We start from the raw sequence: 20,000 nt of genomic DNA on the forward strand, positions 1-20,000 counted from the left end.
TGCTTCTGTGACTGTGTGCTGGTACGACTCAATAATTCATACATTTCTATCAGTTCTGTGACTGTGTGCTGGTACGACTCAATAATTCATACATTTCTATCAGTTCTGTGACTGTGTGCTGGCACGACTCAATAATTCATACATTTATATCAGTCCTGTGACTGTGTGCTGGTACGACTCAATAATTCATACATTTCTATCAGTTCTGTGTGCTGGTACGACTCAATAATTCATACATTTCTATCAGTTCTGTGTGCTGGTACGACTCAATAATTCATACATTTCTATCAGTTCTGTGTGTTGGTACGACTCAATAATTCATACATTTCTATCAGTTCTGTGACTGTGACTGTGTGCTGGTACGACTCAATAATTCATCAATTTATATCAGTTCTGTGACTGTGACTGTGTGCTGGCATGACTCAATAATTCATCCATTTCTATCAGTTCTGTGACTGTGACTGTGTGCTGGCACGACTCAATAATTCATACATTTATATCAGTCCTGTGACTTTATGCTGGTACACTCAATAATTCATCCATTTCTATCAGTTCTGTGACTGTGTGCTGGTACGACTCAATAATTCATACATTTCTATCAGTTCTATGTGCTGGTACGACTCAATAATTCATAAATTTATATCAGTCCTGTGACTGTGTGCTGGTACACTCAATAATTCATCCATTTCTATCAGTTCTGTGACTGTGACTGTGTGCTGGTACACTCAATAATTCATCCATTTCTATCAGTTCTGTGACTGTGTGCTGGCAAGACTCAATAATTCATCCATTTCTATTTGGTAGACTAAAGACAAGTAGGACAATAAGAAGAGGGATAAACACTTTAAAACATGTTTTACTTGTTAATTAAGACCAAATAACCATCCAAAGTACAGTATTGTATGACAGTGTTGTATAATAGACTACTAAATGGAAGAGTCAAATGCATTTTAGGCTATTGCTGGCTTCACTCATTCAATTAGAAACACGGTTTAGAATAATATTTCACTGGCGTCTCTCTCTCTCTCATATTCATGCTCGCACTGCCCTGATCGCACTGCTGTAAACTCGTCTATGAGAAACGCGTAGTCTATTCGAGTCGGGCTGCCTGGCTACCTCGCATCGTTAAAACCTTGGTTTAGAGGACAGGATAAGATATAGCGGCTACTAAAACAGCAACACAAATATGGTCGGGATGAGAGATGTGGTTTGCCTCCTGCTGCCAGCCGTCGTGCTGTTCGGCACATCGATGCAGGTGGAAGTGAAAGGTGGGAAAGAGGGAGAAAAAGCAGGGAATTTCATGGAAGATAAGCAATGGCTATCAACCATTTCTCAGTACAGCCGGAAGATCAAACACTGGAATCGCTTCAGAGACGTGAGTTGGCTATTTTAAATGAATACTATTTTGTTTGGAATGAAATTGAAAATATTACGCTGTAGGCTAATGAGGTGAGGTTGAACGAATAGACTAGGCCACCGGGTGTGTTGTAACCTGATGGTAACCCTAGGCAGTAACGGAGGTGATATGTTTATAACCAGACAGGTAATGTAGCTAATTGCGCGGCACAGTTGACCCGCTCTTGAATGCGCCTCACTGATAGGCAACAATAACATGCAACGGCAACATGAATACAACGCGAATTCACCTCATGAATACAATTCTAAAGGTTATAACAATACAGTTACTATAACAACGCTTCATTATGTGGAATCTGCTTTATATATATATATATATATATATATATATATATATATATATATATATATATATATATATATATATTAGTTCGTCATAAGGTGTAGGCTATACCTAACATTGAGTTCGTCTAAACCTCTGCGCCGGTTAATTTGATTTATTTGTACCTTTATTGAACTAGGCAAGTCAGTTAAGAACAAATTCTTATTTACAATGACAGCCTAGGAACAGTGGGTTAACTGCATTGTTCAGGGGCAGAACGACAGATTTGTACCTTGTCAGCTCGGGGATTCGATCTAACAACCTTTCGGTTACTGGTCCCCCCTCCCCAGGCTACCCCGCCCCCCCCAGGCTACCCCGCCCTGTGTATAAGACAAGCTTTGGTTAGGCTCTAGAAGCATGTTAGGTTTGTTATTCCAGACTTAATTGATTTCTAACATAATGTCATGTCGATATAAACCGAGTTGGTGCTACAGTAGTATAGAGCCCCACTTCATTTTTTCCTAAATAATGTCTACTCCTTCATTTCTGCGCTAGTCTAAATCAATACACAGTTATTCAATGCCCTACACAATAACGTATTAGTTGTGTAGAAAATGCCCACGGACACATTTGGACAGATATTCTCGTAATAGGCTTATTCTGAAGGACAATGATACACTAGTCTATAGTTAACACAACACCGACGTCTATTGCACCGTTGATAGATGGGAGGTTGTTGATCCCGACACACGTCATACAGTGGGGTTGCAATACAAAGTTCTTGATATAATGCCCAGTGTCATAGTTGATCTGGCTCGTCCTTTGTAAAGTGGAAAACGATTTACTGTGTGTGTGTGTGTGTGTGTGTGTGTGTGTGTGTTCCCTATATATTGCACTACTTTTAACCAGTTGTTTGTGGGTAACTTTGATTCATATTAAATCCTGACGTGGGTAACTTTGATATTGACTCACCCTGTGGACTCGCTGTCCGGCCCATGACTCACCCTGTGGACTCGCTGTCCAGCCCATGTCTCACCCTGTGGACTCGCTGTCCAGCCCATGACTCACCCTGTGGACTCGCTGTCCGGGCCATGACTCACCCTGTGGACTCGCTGTCCGGCCCATGACTCACCCTGTGGACTCGCTGTCCGGCCCATGACTCACCCTGTGGACTCGCTGTCCGGGCCATGACTCACCCTGTGGACTCGCTGTCCGGCCCATGACTCACCCTGTGGACTCACTGTCCGGGCCATGACTCACCCTGTGGACTCACTGTCCGGGCCATGACTCACCCTGTGGACTCGCTGTCCGGCCCATGACTCACCCTGTGGACTCGCTGTCCGGCCCATGACTCACCCTGTGGACTCGCTGTCCGGCCCATGACTCACCCTGTGGACTCGCTGTCCGGCCCATGACTCACCCTGTGGACTCGCTGTCCGGCCCATGACTCACCCTGTGGACTCGCTGTCCGGCCCATGACTCACCCTGTGGACTCGCTGTCCGGCCCATGACTCACCCTGTGGACTCGCTGTCCGGCCCATGACTCACCCTGTGGACTTGCTGTCCGGCCCATGACTCACCCTGTGGACTCGCTGTCCGGCCCATGACTCACCCTGTGGACTCGCTGTCCGGCCCATGACTCACCCTGTGGACTTGCTGTCCGGCCCATGACTCACCCTGTGGACTTGCTGTCCGGCCCATGACTCACCCTGTGGACTCGCTGTCCGGCCCATGACTCACCCTGTGGACTCGCTGTCCGGTCCATGACTCACCCTGTGGACTCGCTGTCCGGCCCATGACTCACCCTGTGGACTCGCTGTCCGGCCCATGACTCACCCTCTGGACTCCCTGTCCGATTGGTTATAAGCTGTAAGTTCTGCTTGATTTATTTATTGTTTTTTTAATGTATTTGTTTATTTAGTTATTTATTTATTGTTTTGTTTATTTATTTGTTTAGTTTTTTATTTATTTATTATTTTATGTATGTATTTATTTGTTTATTTATTTGTTTGTTTATTTAGTTCTTTATTTATTGTTTTGTTTATTTATTTGTTTATTTAGTTCTTTATTTATTGTTTTATTTGTTTATTTAGTTATTTATTTATTGTTTTATTTATTTGTTTATCTAGTTCTTTATTTATTTATTTTTTATGTATGTATTTATTTGTTTATTTTTTGTTTGTTTGTTTATTTATTTTAGAGAGACTCGATTCATTCTCTCCTGTCACGCTCCCAAACACAGCCAATCACATGCCAGTAAAAAGGGGATCCACTTGTGTGGCACAGTGGCACCAGATCAGACAGTGGGCAAAAGACTGTGTGTGTTAGTCTGTCTCTCTGTGTGTGTGTCAGTCTGTCTCTCTGTGTGTGTGTCAGTCTGTCTCTCTGTGTGTGTGTCAGTCAGTCTCTCTCTGTGTGTGTCAGTCTGTCTCTCTCGCTGTGTGTGTGTCAGTCTGTCTCTCTCTGTGTGTGTCAGTCTGTCTCTCTGTGTGTGTGTGTCAGTCTGTCTCTCTCTGTGTGTGTGTGTCAGTCTGTCTCTCTCTCTGTGTGTGTGTGTGTGTCAGTCTGTCTCTCTCTGTGTGTGTGTGTCAGTCTGTCTCTCTCGCTGTGTGTGTGTCAGTCTGTCTCTCTCGCTGTGTGTGTGTCAGTCTGTCTCTCTGTGTGTGTGTGTGTGTGTGTGTGTGTGCGTCACTGTTTGTACGGTGGAGACTGAGCTGAGGACTCCCCCTCAGTGCCAAGGACAGGAACACAACACATGGCTTCATCTCAATGCCAGGGAAGGATACTTAGGGAGTGTCCCAAATGGAACCGTATTCCCTATATACTTCCCTATCCAGGGCCTTCAGAAATGATTCACACCCCTTGACTTATTTACAGCCTGAATTCAAAATTAATTGTTGTTTTTCTCCCTCACCCACCTACTGTATGTACACACAATATCCCATAATGACAGTGAAAACACGTTTTTAGATAAATAAATACAAATTAAGTACATAAATATCTCATCAATCAATCAAATGTATTTATAAAGCCCTTTTTACATCAGCTGATGTCTCAAAGTGCTATACAGAAACCCAGACTAAAACCCCAAACAGCAAGCAATGCAGATGTAGAAGCACAGGGGCTCGGAAGAACTCTCTAGAAAGGCCAGAACCTACGAAGAAACCTAGAGAGGAACCAGGCTATCATTTACATAATTATTCACACCCTAGAATCAAAACTTTACCGATGCACCTTTGGCAGCGAATACAGCTGTGAGTCTTTCTGGGTGAGTCTCTAAGAGCTTTCCACACCTGGATTGTGCAACATTTGCCCATTATACTTCTAGAAATTCTTCAATCTCTGTCAAATTGGTTGTTGATCATTGCTAGACAACCATTTTCAGGTCTTGCCATATATTTCCAAGTATATTTAAGTAAACACTGTAACTCGGACACTGAGGAACATTTACTGTCTTCTTGGTAAGCAACTCCAGTGTAGATTTGACATTGTGTTTAATTTGTTGTCCTGATGAAAGGTGAATTTGTCTCCCAGTGTCTGGTGGAAAGCAGATTAAACCAGGTTTTCCTCTAGGATTTTGCCAGTGCTTAGCTCCATTCAGTGTATTATTTTATCCTGAAAAACACCCCAGTTCTTAACGATTACAAGCATACCCATAACATGATGCAGGCACCATTATGCTTGAAAATATGGAGAGTGGAACTAAGTTATGTGTCGTATTGGGTTTTTCCACCAAAAATAACACTTTGTATTCAGGACAAAAAATGTATTGCTTTGCCACATGTGTTGCAGTATTACTTTAGTGCCTTGTTGCAAACAGGATGCATGTTTTGGAATATTTTTTTCTGTACAGGGATCCTTCATTTTACTCTGTCATTTAGTGTGTATTGTGGAGTAACTACAATGTTGTTTATCCATCCTCAGTTTTCTCTTATCACAGCCATTAAACTCTGTAACAGTTTTAAAGACACCATTTACCTCATGGTGAAATCTCTGAGGGGTTTCCTTCCTCTCCGGCAACTGAGTTAGGAAGGACGCCAGTATCCTTGTAGTGACTGGGTGTATTGATACACCATCCAAAGTGTAAATAATAACCATCATGCTCAAAGGGATATTAAATGTCTGCTTTTATTAATTGTTTTACCCATATACCAATAGGTGGCCTTCTTTGCCTTGTGTGTAGGTCAGTGATGGAAAAATCTCAATGGAATCCATTTTAAATTCAGGCTGTGACACAACAAGATGTGGGAAAAGTCAAAGGGGTGTGAATCCTTTCTGACGGCTCTGGTAAAAAGGGAATAGGGTGCCATTGGAATAGGGTGCCATTGGAATAGGGTGCCATTAGAATAGGGTGCCATTGGAATAGGGTGCCATTTGGAATAGGGTGCCATTGGAATAGGGTGCCATTAGAATAGGGTGCCATTGGAATAGGGTGCCATTTGGAATAGGGTGCCATTGGAATAGGGTGCCATTTGGAATAGGGTGCCATTTGGAATAGGGTGCCATTGGAACAGGGTGCCATTGGAACAGGGTGCCATTGGAACAGGGTGCCATTGGAATAGGGTGCCATTGGAATAGGGTGCCATTGGAACAGGGTGCCATTGGAACAGGGTGCCATTGGAACAGGGTGCCATTGGAACAGGGTGCCATTGGAATAGGGTGCCATTGGAATAGGGTGCCATTTGGAACAGGGTGCCATTGGAATAGGGTGCCATTGGAATAGGGTGCCATTGGAATAGGGTGCCATTTGGGATAGGGTGCCATTTGGAATAGGGTGCCATTTGGAATAGGGTGCCATTGGAATAGGGTGCCATTGGAATAGGGTGTCATTGGAATAGGGTGCCATTGGAATAGGGTGTCGTTGGAATAGGGTGCCATTGGATGCAGCCTTGGTCTCAGTGGAAGGATACTTAGAATCCGTGGTTCTACAGCAGGGTCTTTAAACACAGCTGTTTCAAATAACCAACTCGTCATCAATCTTTGATTATTTGAACAAAAAAACAAAACATGTGAAACGGCTAGCTTAGTTAGCGGTGGTGCTACTGTAACGGATGTGAAACGGCTAGCTTAGTTAGCGGTGGTGCTACTGTAACGGATGTGAAGCGGCTAGCTTAGTTAGCGGTGGTGCTACTGTAACGGATGTGAAACGGCTAGCTTAGTTAGCGGTGGTGCTACTGTAACGGATGTGAAACGGCTAGCTTAGTTAGCGGTGGTGCTACTGTAACGGATGTGAAACGGCTAGCTTAGTTAGCGGTGGTGCTACTGTAACGGATGTGAAACGGCTAGCTTAGTTAGCGGTGGTGCTACTGTAACGGATGTGAAACGGCTAGCTTAGTTAGCGGTGGTGCTACTGTAACGGATGTGAAACGGCTAGCTTAGTTAGCGGTGGTGCTACTGTAACGGATGTGAAACGGCTAGCTTAGTTAGCGGTGGTGCTACTGTAACGGATGTGAAACGGCTAGCTTAGTTAGCGGTGGTGTGCGCTAAATAGCGTTTCAATCGGTGACGTCACTTGCTCTGAGACATTGAAGTAGTGGTTCCCCTTGCTCTGCAAGGGCCACGGCTTTTGTGGAGCGATGGGTAACGATGCTTCGTGGGTGACTGTTGTTGATGTGTGCAGAGGGTCCCTGTTTGTGAACCCCTGATCTACAGCATAGCATCATTGTGATGGCAGGGCGAGACCAATTTTATCCAAAGCCGAGTTTCCAAAGCTTTCATACATTTTCTAATGATTGGTGCCTGCATGAATTGAATTCATTCTCCTGGTGTTGCAAGCACCAAAGCCACCGTGCTCTACCAACTGAGCCACAGAGGACTGCACTGAGATGCATCATCTAACTAAGAGATAATGAGCAGATTATCTCTGAACCGAAGTGAAAACATTGACGCCAACAGATGCTTGCATGGAAGATACAGAATCTGTCTGTCGGTCGGTCGGTGTGTGTCTGTCGGTCGGTCGGTCTGTGTATCTGTAGTTCTGTGTCTGTCTGTCAATCTCTCTGTCTGTCTGTGTGTCTGTCTGTGTGTTTGTCTGTCAATCACTCTGTCTGTCTGTGTCTATCTCTGTCTGTGTGTCTGTCTGTGTATCTGCATTTCTGTGTCTGTCTGTCAATCTCTGTCTGTCTGTATTTCTGTATTTCTGTGTCTGTCTGTCTGTCTGTCTGTCTATCTGTCTGTCTGTGTATCTGTCTGTCTGTGTATCTGTCTGTCTGTGTATCTGTCTGTCTGTGTCTGTGTGTGTCTGTGTGTCTATGTGTCTCCTACACAGCAGGGTCTACTAAGGACTCATTATGAGTGCTGATGACGTTACAAGTCAACCTTGTCATCACACTGTGACTCTGTGGGGATTTGGAATGTCAACCTTTTCAGCCGCTACCACAGCAGCTCTCATATTGCAAAATACATCACTTAAAGTCATTCTCTGTAGTCAGAATGTGCACACAGACACCATCATCTCCTCAAGTGCTGCGGCAAGAGACCGAATGCAGTGTGTGAGGATGGATGGCAACTGGATAGAGAGTTGAGCTTCCTTTTCCTATAGCAAGCACATCATTAATTTATATCCTAGACAGTCTGGAAGCTAGTCAACGTCCTCTTTTAAGATCCAGGCTGTATCACATCCGGCTGTGATTGGGAGTCCCATAGGGCGGCGCACAATTGGCCCAGCGTCGTCCGGGTTTGCCTGGTGTAGGCCGTCATTGTAACCTTTTGGGGCGGCAGGTAGCCTAGTGGTTAGAGCGTTGGGGCAGTAGCCTGAAAGGTTGCTAGATCGAATCCCCGAGCTGACAAGGTTAAAATCGGTCGTTATGCCCCTGAGCAAGGCAGTTATTCCACTGTTCCTAAGCTGTCATAATAAATAAGAATTAGTTCTTAACTGACTTGCCTAGTTAAATAAAGGTTATTGTAAATAGTTAAAACAGAGAGCTTGAAGAATTGTGTCTTTCTGCTTCCTTACATTCTTCCTGCTTCACAGACCCACTTTAGTTGGAGGTATGAGGTGCATCGCTTTCTCGGGCTTTAGCTTAGATCCCATCTTGTGCTCAGTTAGAAGCCAACCAGGGCCCATATTCATAAAGTGATCTTTAGACTAGATCCCATCTTGTGCTCAGTTAGAAGCCAACCAGGGCCCGTATTCATAAAGTGATCTTTAGACTAGATCCCATCTTGTGCTCAGTTAGAAGCCAACCAGGGCCCGTATTCATAAAGTGATCTTTAGACTAGATCCCATCTTGTGCTCAGTTAGAAGCCAACCAGGGCCCATATTCATAAAGTGATCTTTAGACTAGATCCCATCTTGTGCTCAGTTAGAAGCCAACCAGGGCCCGTATTCATAAAGTGATCTTTAGACTAGATCCCATCTTGTGCTCAGTTAGAAGCCAACCAGGGCCCGTATTCATAAAGTGATCTTTAGACTAGATCCCATCTTGTGCTCAGTTAGAAGCCAACCAGGGCCCAAATTCATAAAGTGATCTTTAGACTAGATCCCATCTTGTGCTCAGTTAGAAGCCAACCAGGGCCCGTATTCATAAAGTGATCTTTAGACTAGATCCCATCTTGTGCTCAGTTAGAAGCCAACCAGGGCCTGTATTCATAAAGTGATCTTTAGACTAGATCCCATCTTGTGCTCAGTTAGAAGCCAACCAGGGCCCGTATTCATTAAGTGATCTTTAGACTAGATCCCATCTTGTGCTCAGTTAGAAGCCAACCAGGGCCCATATTCATAAAGTGATCTTAGTACTGATCTAGGACCAGGTCCGTCCCCTCCATTTAATCATATTCATTACGATCTAAAAGGCCAAACTGATCCTAGATCAGCACTCCTACTCTAAGATGCTTTATGAATATGGGGTCCAGAACTGGTCACTGAGGACAGGACCCGGCGGATTGAGGGACAATGCTCTGCTGTTCACGACCAATAGACCCTCTCACCCCTCCTTTCTTCCTTCTCCCCCCCCCTCTCTTCCTCTCAGCATTGGCATAGAAGGGGCTCATTAAAGAGCAGAGCAGTTCTCCCCAGAGCGAGCTGCACAGCCACACACGCACAGAGAGCTGCTGAAGATAGCACCTGTTATACAGAGACAGATACATTTTAATGAGGGGAAATGACTACATCCTTCCCCTTTAAATGGCTCCTCTGTCTGACAGTTCTCTTTGGTTTGTATTACTAGTGCAGAACCAAATGGTGTGCAAGGAAAGGATGGGTTATGGTAGAATGGGTTATGGGTAGAATGGGTTATGGTAGAATGGGTTATGGGTAGAATGGGTTATGGTAGAATGGGTTATGGGTAGAATGGGTTATGGTAGAATGGGTTATGGTAGAATGGGTTATGGTAGAATGGGTTATGGTAGAATGGGTTATGGTAGAATGGGTTATGGGTAGAATGGGTTATGGTAGAATGGGTTATGGTAGAATGGGTTATGGTAGAATGGGTTATGGTAGAATGGGTTATGGGTAGAATGGGTTATGGGTAGAATGGGTTATGGTAGAATGGGTTATGGTAGAATGGGTTATGGTAGAATGGGTTATGGTAGAATGGGTTATGGGTAGAATGGGTTATGGGTTATGGGTAGAATGGGTTATGGTAGAATGGGTTATGGGTTATGGGTAGAATGGGTTATGGGTAGAATGGGTTATGGTAGAATGGGTTATGGTAGAATGGGTTATGGTAGAATGGGTTATGGTAGAATGGGTTATGGTAGAATGGGTTATGGGTTATGGTTAGAATGGGTTATGGTAGAATGGGTTATGGTAGAATGGGTTATGGTAGAATGGGTTATGGGTAGAATGGGTTATGGTAGAATGGGTTATGGGTAGAATGGGTTATGGTAGAATGGGTTATGGTAGAATGGGTTATGGGTAGAATGGGTTATGGGTAGAATGGGTTATGGTAGAATGGGTTATGGTAGAATGGGTTATGGTAGAATGGGTTATGGTAGAATGGGTTATGGGTAGAATGGGTTATGGGTAGAATGGGTTATGGTAGAATGGGTTATGGTAGAATGGGTTATGGGTAGAGTGGGTTATGGGTAGAATGGGTTATGGGTAGAATGGGTTATGGTAGAATGGGTTATGGGTAGAATGGGTTATGGGTAGAATGGGTTATGGGTAGAATGGGTTATGGTAGAATGGGTTATGGTAGAATGGGTTATGGTAGAATGGGTTATGGGTAGAATGGGTTATGGTAGAATGGGTTATGGGTAGAATGGGTTATGGTAGAATGGGTTATGGGTAGAATGGGTTATGGGTAGAATGGGTTATGGTAGAATGGGTTATGGTAGAATGGGTTATGGTAGAATGGGTTATGGGTAGAATGGGTTATGGGTAGAATGGGTTATGGGTAGATTGGAGAATGGGTTATGGTAGAATGGGTTATGGGTAGAATGGGTTATGGTAGAATGGGTTATGGTAGAATGGGTTATGGTAGAATGGGTTATGGGTTACTTGGCACCTGCAGTGGCATCATTTAGTTATGTAACTGGTAGATTTAGAGGAGGGGGGGGGGGGGGTAGAGAGAGAGAGAGGGAAAGAGAGGTGAGAGAGGGAGAGTAATGAGAGGGGGGAGTAATGGGAGAGAGAGAGGGGGGAGGGGGAAAGAGAGGTGAAAGAGCTAGAGAGAGAGAGGGGGGAGGGGGAAAGAAAGGTGAAAGAGCCAGAGAGAGAGAGGGAGAGTAATGGGAAAGAGAGGGGGAAAGAGAGGAGAGGAAGAGAGAGGGGGGAAGAGAGGGAGAGTAACGGGGGAGAGAGAGAGAGAGAGAGGGGGGAGAGAAAGAGAGGGGGGAAAGAGAGGTGAGAGTGGGAGGGAGAGAGAGCTGGAGAGAGGGAGAGAGAGGGGGGGAAGGTAGGTGAGAGAGCTGGAGAGAGAGGGGGGAGAGAGGGGGGGGGAGGGAGAGACCACGACAAATAAATTAGTCCCAGGGTCTGGTTATGATTCACTAGCTAAGTCCCATGGTCTGGTTATGATTCACTAGCTAAGTCCCAGGGTCCGGTTAGGATTCACTAGCTAAGTATCATGGTCTGGTTATGATTCACTAGCTAAGTCCCAGGGTCCGGTTAGGATTCACTAGCTAAGTCCCAGGGTCCGGTTATGATTCACTAGCTAAGTCCCAGGGTGCGGTTATGATTCACTAGCTAAGTCCCAGGGTCCGGTTATGATTCACTAGCTAAGTCCCAGGGTCCGGTTATGATTCACTAGCTAAGTCCCAGGGCCTGGTTATGATTCACTAGCTAAGTCCCAGGTTGCGGTTATGATTCACTAGCTAAGTCCCAGGGTCTGGTTATGATTCACTAGCTAAGTCCCAGGGTCCGGTTATGATTCACTAGCTAAGTCCCAGGGTCCGGTTATGATTCACTAGCTAAGTCCCAGGGTCTGGTTATGATTCACTAGCTAAGTCCCAGGTTGCGGTTATGATTCACTAGCTAAGTCCCAGGGTCCGGTTATGATTCACTATCTAAGTCCCAGGGCCTGGTTATGATTCACTAGCTAAGTCCCAGGGTCTGGTTATGATTCACTAGCTAAGTCCCAGGTTGCGGTTATGAAACCAACCATCTGTAGCGTTCAGACAAGTCTACACTAATGAGATCTATCTGGCAAAGCTGCTGTCTGTTCTGTTGTGCCTCATGGTGTTGTTCTTGCTGCTGTCTGTTCTGTTGTGCCTCATGGTGCTGTTCTTGCTGCTGTCTGTTCTGTTGTGCCTCATGGTGTTGTTCTTGCTGCTGTCTGTTCTGTTGTGCTGCGTGGTGTTGTTCTTGCTGCTGTCTGTTCTGTTGTGCTGCATGGTGTTGTTCTTGCTGCTGTCTGTTCTGTTGTGCTGCATGGTGTTGTTCATGCTGCTGTCTGTTCTGTTGTGCTGCAGGGTGTTGTTCTTGCTGCTGTCTGTTCTGTTGTGCTGCATGGTGTTGTTCTGGCTGCTGTCTGTTCTGTTATGCTGCATGGTGTTGTTCTGGCTGCTGTCTGTTCTGTTGTGCCTCATGGTGTTGTTCTTGCTGCTGTCTGTTCTGTTGTGCTGCATGGTGTTGTTCTGGCTGCTGTCTGTTCTGTTGTGCCTCATGGTGTTGTTCTTGCTGCTGGCTGTCTGTTCTGTTGTGCCTCATGGTGTTGTTCTTGCTGCTGTCTGTTCTGTTGTGCCTCATGGTGTTGTTCTGGCTGCTGTCTGTTCTGTTGTGCCTCATGGTGTTGTTCTTGCTGCTGTCTGTTCTGTTGTGCTGCATGGTGTTGTTCTTGCTGCTGTCTGTTCTGTTGTGCTGCGTGGTGTTGTTCTTGCTGCTTCAGAGTACAGACACCAGATAGGGAGAACTATGCATCCATGGGCTTTGTTATTAACCAGTAGAAACCCTTAGTAAAGGTAGAGGTGATGGTGATGAGTGGTGCTGGTATACTTTACATGAGAGGGAGGGAGGGAGGGAGGGAGGGAGGGAGAGAGAGAGGGAGAGAGGGAGAGAGGGAGAGAGGGAGAGGGGGAGAGGGAGAGGGAGAGAGAGAGAGAGAGAGAGAGAGAGAGAGAGAGAGAGAGAGAGAGAGAGAGGGAGAGGCAGTTTTATGGTGCTGTTCTGCTGCTACTGTGGAAAGCAAAGCTATCCTGCTAAATTGGTATTTATGCCTGCTGAGAGAGCTAGAGGGGGGGGGGGGGGGGGGGGCTGAGATTTAACCCGTTAACCCTCAAAACTGGAAGGACACCTTATTATAACTATAGACAATGGTCCTCAGCCCACCTTATTATAACTATAGACATGCTCCTCAGCCCAGAGGTTTATTATTTTACAAATGTTCCAACTATTTATATGTTGAGTAGAGGAGGCTGTGTGAATGGTTAATAGTTGTGATACATACTGTACCTCAATATGTTTAGTAGAGGAGGCTGTGTGAGAGTCTCCTGTATGGGGATAATGTGGACTGACTGACTGCCTGCCTGCCCGCCTGCCTGACTGACTGACTGATTGACTAACTGACTGACTGCCTGCCTGCCTGACTAACTGACTGACTGATTGACTAACTAACTGACTGACTGATTGACTAACTAACTGACTGACTGACTGCCTGACTAACTGACTGACTGACTGACTCCCTGACTAACTGACTGACTGGCTGCCTGACTGATTGACTGACTGACTGCCTGCCTGACTAACTGACTAACTGACTTACTGACTGACTGACTGACTGACTGATTGACTGCCTGCCTGCCTGCCTGACTAACTGACTGACTGACTGACTGCCTGACTAACTGACTAACTGACTAACTGACTGCCTGCCTGCCTGACTGACTGACTGACTGACTGACTGCCTGACTAACTGACTAACTGACTGACTGGCTGCCTGCCTACCTGACTAACTGACTGACTGACTGCCTGACTAACTGACTAACTGACTAACTGACTGACTGCCTGACTAACTGACTAACTGACTAACTGACTGCCTGCCTGCCTGACTAACTGACTGACTGACTGACTGACTGCCTGACTAACTGACTAACTGACTGACTGACTGCCTGCCTGCCTGCCTGCCTGACTGACTGACTGACTGCCTGCCTGCCTGCCTGCCTGCCTGACTAACTGACTAACTGACTGACTGACTGCCTGCCTGCCTGCCTGCCTGACTAACTGACTGACTGACTGACTGCCTGCCTGACTAACTGACTGACTGACTGACTGCCTGCCTGACTAACTGACTGACTGACTGCCTGCCTGACTAACTGACTGACTGACTGGCTGCCTGCCTGACTAACTGACTGACTGCCTGCCTGCCTGCCTGCCTGACTAACTGACTGACTGACTGACTGCCTGCCTGACTAACTGACTGACTGACTGACTGCCTGCCTGACTAACTGACTGACTGACTGCCTGCCTGACTAACTGACTGACTGACTGACTGGCTGCCTGCCTGACTGACTGACTGACTGGCTGCCTGCCTGCCTGCCTGCCTGGATGAATTCAGCAGAATATATTTTTGGAGACTGGGCTATTTTGTTGCGAGTGGAGTCTTAAATGTCCAGCTGAATAATTAGTCTTTCCAAAGTCTTCATTCAGCCCCATCTCTAATGCATTATTTATCATGACATCTGCCTGGAAGTTGGCTCTTCTCTGCTGCCCTGTTGAAGCTCTCCTGTCTTTCAGGAGACATGATAATAGACCATGATGCATCTCTCCTGTCTTTCAGGAGACATGATAATAGACCATGATGCCCTATATAGTACCCTATTCCCTTTATAGCACCCTATTCCCTATATAACACCCTATTCCTTATATAGTACCCTATTCCCTATATAGCACCCTATTCCCTATATAGCACCCTATTCCCTTTATAGCACCCTATTCCCTATATAACACCCTATTCCTTATATATAGCACCCTATTCCCTATATAGTACCCTATTCCTTATATATAGCACCCTATTCTCTATATAGTACCCTATTCCCTATATAACTCCCTATTCCTTATATATAGCACCCTATTCCCTATATAGTACCCTATTCCTTATATATAGTACCCTATTCCCTATATAGTACCCTATTCCTTATATATAGTACCCTATTCCATATATAGTACCCTATTCCCTATATAGTACCCTATTCCTTATATAGTACCCTATTCCCTATATAGCACCCTATTCCTTATATAGTACCCTATTCCATATATAGTACCCTATTCCCTATATAGCACTCTATTCCTTATATAGTACCCTATTCCCTATATAGCACCCTATTCCCTATATAGTACCCTATTCCTTATATATAGCACCCTATTCCCTATATAGTACCCTATTCCTTATATATAGCACCCTATTCCATATATAGTACCCTATTCCCTATGGGCCCTGGTCAAAAGTAGTGCACCATCTAGTGAATATACTATTTGGGACACAGACTATGTGTTGAGTGGTGGTACGCCCAGGACAGGACTGAATCAATACTGCTCTTCTCTAATGAACAAAGTGACCTGGAAATGCACTGATTATGACTTTTTAATGGGAATTGATGGACTTAGTACAGGATATAGATTCACTAAAGATCTTCCTCTCTCAGAGACAAAGAGCATTACACTAGCAGGACAAGGGGAAATTAGACTGGACTGTTCTTCTCTGGAAAATAGAACAATATGTTGTTACTAGTGGAATGTACAGTGTTACTACACGGTTAGAAGATCCATTTCACTCTTATTTTATTAAACAAAGAAACGTTGACTTTGAGTCAGGTGATTATCAGGCTACATCTTATGGATTGACCCTTATATCTGTCTAATTATCTTCTGTCTATCTAATTATCTTCTGTCTATCTAATTATCTTCTGTCTATCTAATTATCTGTCTATGTAATTATCTTCTGTCTATGTAATTATCTGTCTATGTAATTATCTTCTGTCTATGTAATTATCTGTCTATGTAATTATCTGTCTATGTAATTATCTTCTGTCTATGTAATTATCATCTGTCTATGTAAATATATTCTGTCTATGTAATTATCTTCTGTCTATGTAATTATCTTCTGTCTATCTAATTATCTTCTGTCTATCTAATTATCTTCTGTCTATGTATTATCTGTCTGTAATTATCTTCTGTCTATGTAATTATCTGTCTATGTAATTATCTGTCTATGTAATTATCTTCTGTCTATGTAATTATCTTCTGTCTATGTAATTATCTGTCTATGTAATTATCTTCTGTCCATGTAATTATCTTCTGTCTATGTAATTATCTGTCTATGTAATTATCTTCTGTCCATGTAATTATCTGTCTATGTAATTATCTTCTGTCTATGTAATTATCTTCTGTCTATGTAATTATCTGTCTATCTAATTATCTGTCTATGTAATTATCTGTCTATGTAAGTATCTTCTGTCTATGTAATTATCTTCTGTCGATGTAATTATCTGTCTATCTAATTATCTGTCTATGTAATTCTCTTCTGTCTATCTAATTATCTGTCTATCTAATTATCTGTCTATGTAATTATCTGTCTATGTAATTATCTGTCTATCTAATTATCTGTCTATGTAATTATCTGTCTATGTAATTATCTTCTGTCTATGTAATTATCTGTCTGTGTAATTATCTGTCTCTGTAATTATCTGTCTATGTAATTATCTATCTATGTAATTATCTGTCTATGTAATTATCTTCTGTCTATGTAATTATCTGTCTGTGTAATTATCTGTCTATGTTATTATCTTCTGTCTATGTAATTATCTGTCTGTGTAATTATCTGTCTCTGTAATTATCTGTCTATGTAATTATCTATCTATGTAATTATCTGTCTATGTAATTATCTGTCTGTGTAATTATCTGTCTATGTAATTATCTGTCTGTGTAATTATCTGTCTATGTACAGGAGAAAACGCATCACACTGAGTGACAGTCTATTGTTCGCCTACCGTTCGTTCTCCGTTCGTTCGGCGCGGTGTGTTTTAGGACCTCCCACAGGTGATGTCATTGACTGCTGACGTTGTCACACGTTTCATCATGTAGAATCGTTTTTTTAACTCGGTTTGCAAATGACGTCCGTCACTCTGTTCAGAGATGCTAAGTTCTATCAGCCGTCAAACGCTACGGCGTGTCCGTGCCTTACCTGTCTATCTGTAATGACCTCTGTTGCTACCCGAGACAGACACAGGGCTAAAATCCCACAATGTCACGAGACCAGGGGTGAATGTGTAAACAGCTGCTGTACACCTGGTACAGTGACATCTTAACATCGACAAGCTAAGGTACACTCTGTTGTTCACACACACACACACACACACACACACACACACACACACACACACACACACACACACACACACACACACACACACACACACACACACACACACACACACACACACACACACACACACACACACACACACACACACACACACACACACAGTACCATTGGAGGATAACTGAGTTAGTCAAAGTGATGATTCTATCCTGTTGTAACAGCCTTTATATCCAGCAACAGACTCAGGAGGGTTTGCATGGTTGGGTGTGTGTGTGTGTGTCAGTGTTGGTGTGTGTCTGCCTGTGTGTTAGTGTACCTGTGTGTGTGTGTTTCTGTACCTATGTCTGTGTGTGTGTTTGTGTGTGCGTGTGTGTTTGTGTACCTGTGTCTGTGTGTGTGTGTTTCTGTACCTATGTCTGTGTTTGTGTGTGTGTGTGTGTTTGTGTACCTGTGTCTGTGTGTGTGTGTGTTTCTGTACCTATGTCTGTATTTGTGTGTGTGTGTGTGTTTGTGTACCTGTGTCTGTGTGTGTGTGTTTTTCTGTACCTATGTCTGTGTGTGTGTGTGTGTGTGTGTGTGTGTGTGTTTCTGTACCTATGTCTGTATGTGTGTGTGTGTGTGTTTGTTTGTGTGTGTGTGTGTTTCTGTACCTATGTCTGTGTGTGTGTGTGTGTGTGTGTGTGTGTGTGGGGGTGTTTAGCTGAAACAACTGAAACAGCTAAAAGACTAAATGCCATTTGACAGTGTGTGTCCTCAGGACTCCATTGTATCATCGTAGTGAATTATTTATGGCTCAGCTGCTCTGAACACCTGGCCATGGTCAATGTAGGTCGCACCCTTCCCTTATAGACTCATGTGTCTGCATCCCAAATGGCTCCCTATTCCCTATGTAGTGTCCTACGTTTGACCAGGACCCATACGGCTTTCTGCACTACATTAGGGCCAACAGAAACCCACTACTCCAGTACTCCCAACAGCATACGTTTTTGTTGTAGCTCCGAACAAAAGACCACCTCATTCAACTTGTCAATGAATAGTTGAAATGTTAAATCGGGTTTGCTTGTCCGGTCCCGCAAGAAGAAAAAAAAAAAGGTTTGGGACACAGGGTAGACCGTACCAGTCAAACGTTTGGACACGCCTACTCATTCAAGGGTTTATTCTTTATTTGTACTATTTTCTACATTGTAGAATCATAGTGAAGACATCAACACTATTAAATAACGTGTGTGTGGCTACTTCGAAGAATCTAAAATATATTGATTCGTTCAAACACTTTTTTTTGGTTACTGCATGATTCCATATGTGCTATTTCATAGTTTTTGATGGCTTTAGGACACTGGGGGGTTTCTGCTGGCCTTTGGGACACTGGGGGGTTTCTGCTGGCTTTCATGACACTGGGGGGTTCTGCTGGCCTTTAGGACACTGGGGGGTTCTGCTGGCCTTTAGGACACTGGGGGGTTTCTGCTGGCCTTTGGGACACTGGGGGGTTTCTGCTGGCCTTTGGGACACTGGGGGGTTTCTGCTGGCCTTTAGGACACTGGGGGGTTCTGCTGGCCTTTAGGACACTGGGGGGTTCTGCTGGCCTTCGGGACACTGGGGGGTTTCTGCTGGCCTTTGGGACACTGGGGGGGGGGGGGGGGGGGGGGGGGGGGGGGGGTTCTGCTGGCCTTTAGGACACTGGGGGGTTTCTGCTGGCCTTTAGGACACTGGGGGGTTTCTGCTGGCCTTCAGGACACTGGGGGGTTTCTGCTGGCCTTCAGGACACTGGGGAGGGTTCTGCTGGCCTTTAGGACAGACATGCATTCTATGTGGAAACAGCAGCAGTAAAGGGACAGATGGGAACTTGCAGAAGTAACTCTCTTGCCCAGAGAAATGTGAAATGGTAACACCCCCCCCCCCCCCCTCCTCTCCTTGTTTTGACCCTGTTCTAATGTCACTACAAGGTTTGACAATCATTCTTATCATGTACTAGTATCCAGACTACTCTTAGTACCCTCTCAATACCCTGGCACCTGGATCCCTACTGTGAGTTATGGAGGGGTGTGTGTGCTTGTTGGTATACGTGTGTGTGTGTGTGTTCAGGCTCTGCCTGGCCTCAGTATTTACTGTTGGTCAACAGTAGTGCACTATATAGGGAATACAGTGCCATTTGAGATGCTTAACGAGATGACAAGGACATGATGTGTTGACCCTGCGTGTCCAACAGCTGTGTTTATAGTGTGTGTGTGTGTGTGTGTGTTTTGTGTGTGCGTGTGTGTTCGTAGGACAAACTCGTTAATTTGCAGATTGGGCAGTGTAATGTATCTGCAGTACACAGTCATATTGAACTGACCTTAATCAAGCAGATCGTACAGCAGCAACGGGCCAGCCAGCTAAATCACATGTAGCTTTTCCCCTCGGCTGAACGAGCAGCAGCACAGTCCCAATGAGGCCTGATGTACTTCTGCCTCATAGCGTTACACAGAGGTAGTGTCCCAAACGACACCCTATTCCCTATAGGGGGGGGCCCTGGTCAAAAGTAGTGCACTACGTAGGGAATAGGGTGCCGTTTGGGAAGGGCCCCAGAGTGTGGTCTGTTGTGTTGTTTTGATATCCACCAGCTACTGTGGAAGATTGACATTATCCAGTGG

General features: G+C 44.6%; 1 protein-coding gene across 2 annotated transcripts in view; it reads left to right on the forward strand.

Annotated features, from left to right (window-relative positions):
• The first annotated feature begins 971 nt into the window (after positions 1–971).
• Positions 972–20,000, forward strand: part of LOC118966076 (testican-2-like) — a 120,354-nt gene continuing 101,325 nt past the window's right edge. For both annotated transcript variants that reach the window (XM_036988463.1, XM_036988467.1), the window contains exon 1: positions 972–1,375. In XM_036988463.1, the coding sequence (XP_036844358.1) occupies positions 1,187–1,375 (189 nt within the window). In that variant the 5' untranslated portion in view covers positions 972–1,186. The remainder of the gene's footprint in view (positions 1,376–20,000) is intronic.

This window comes from Oncorhynchus mykiss, chromosome 1 (assembly GCF_013265735.2).
Source record: "Oncorhynchus mykiss isolate Arlee chromosome 1, USDA_OmykA_1.1, whole genome shotgun sequence".
NCBI classification, from domain to species: domain Eukaryota; kingdom Metazoa; phylum Chordata; class Actinopteri; order Salmoniformes; family Salmonidae; genus Oncorhynchus; species Oncorhynchus mykiss.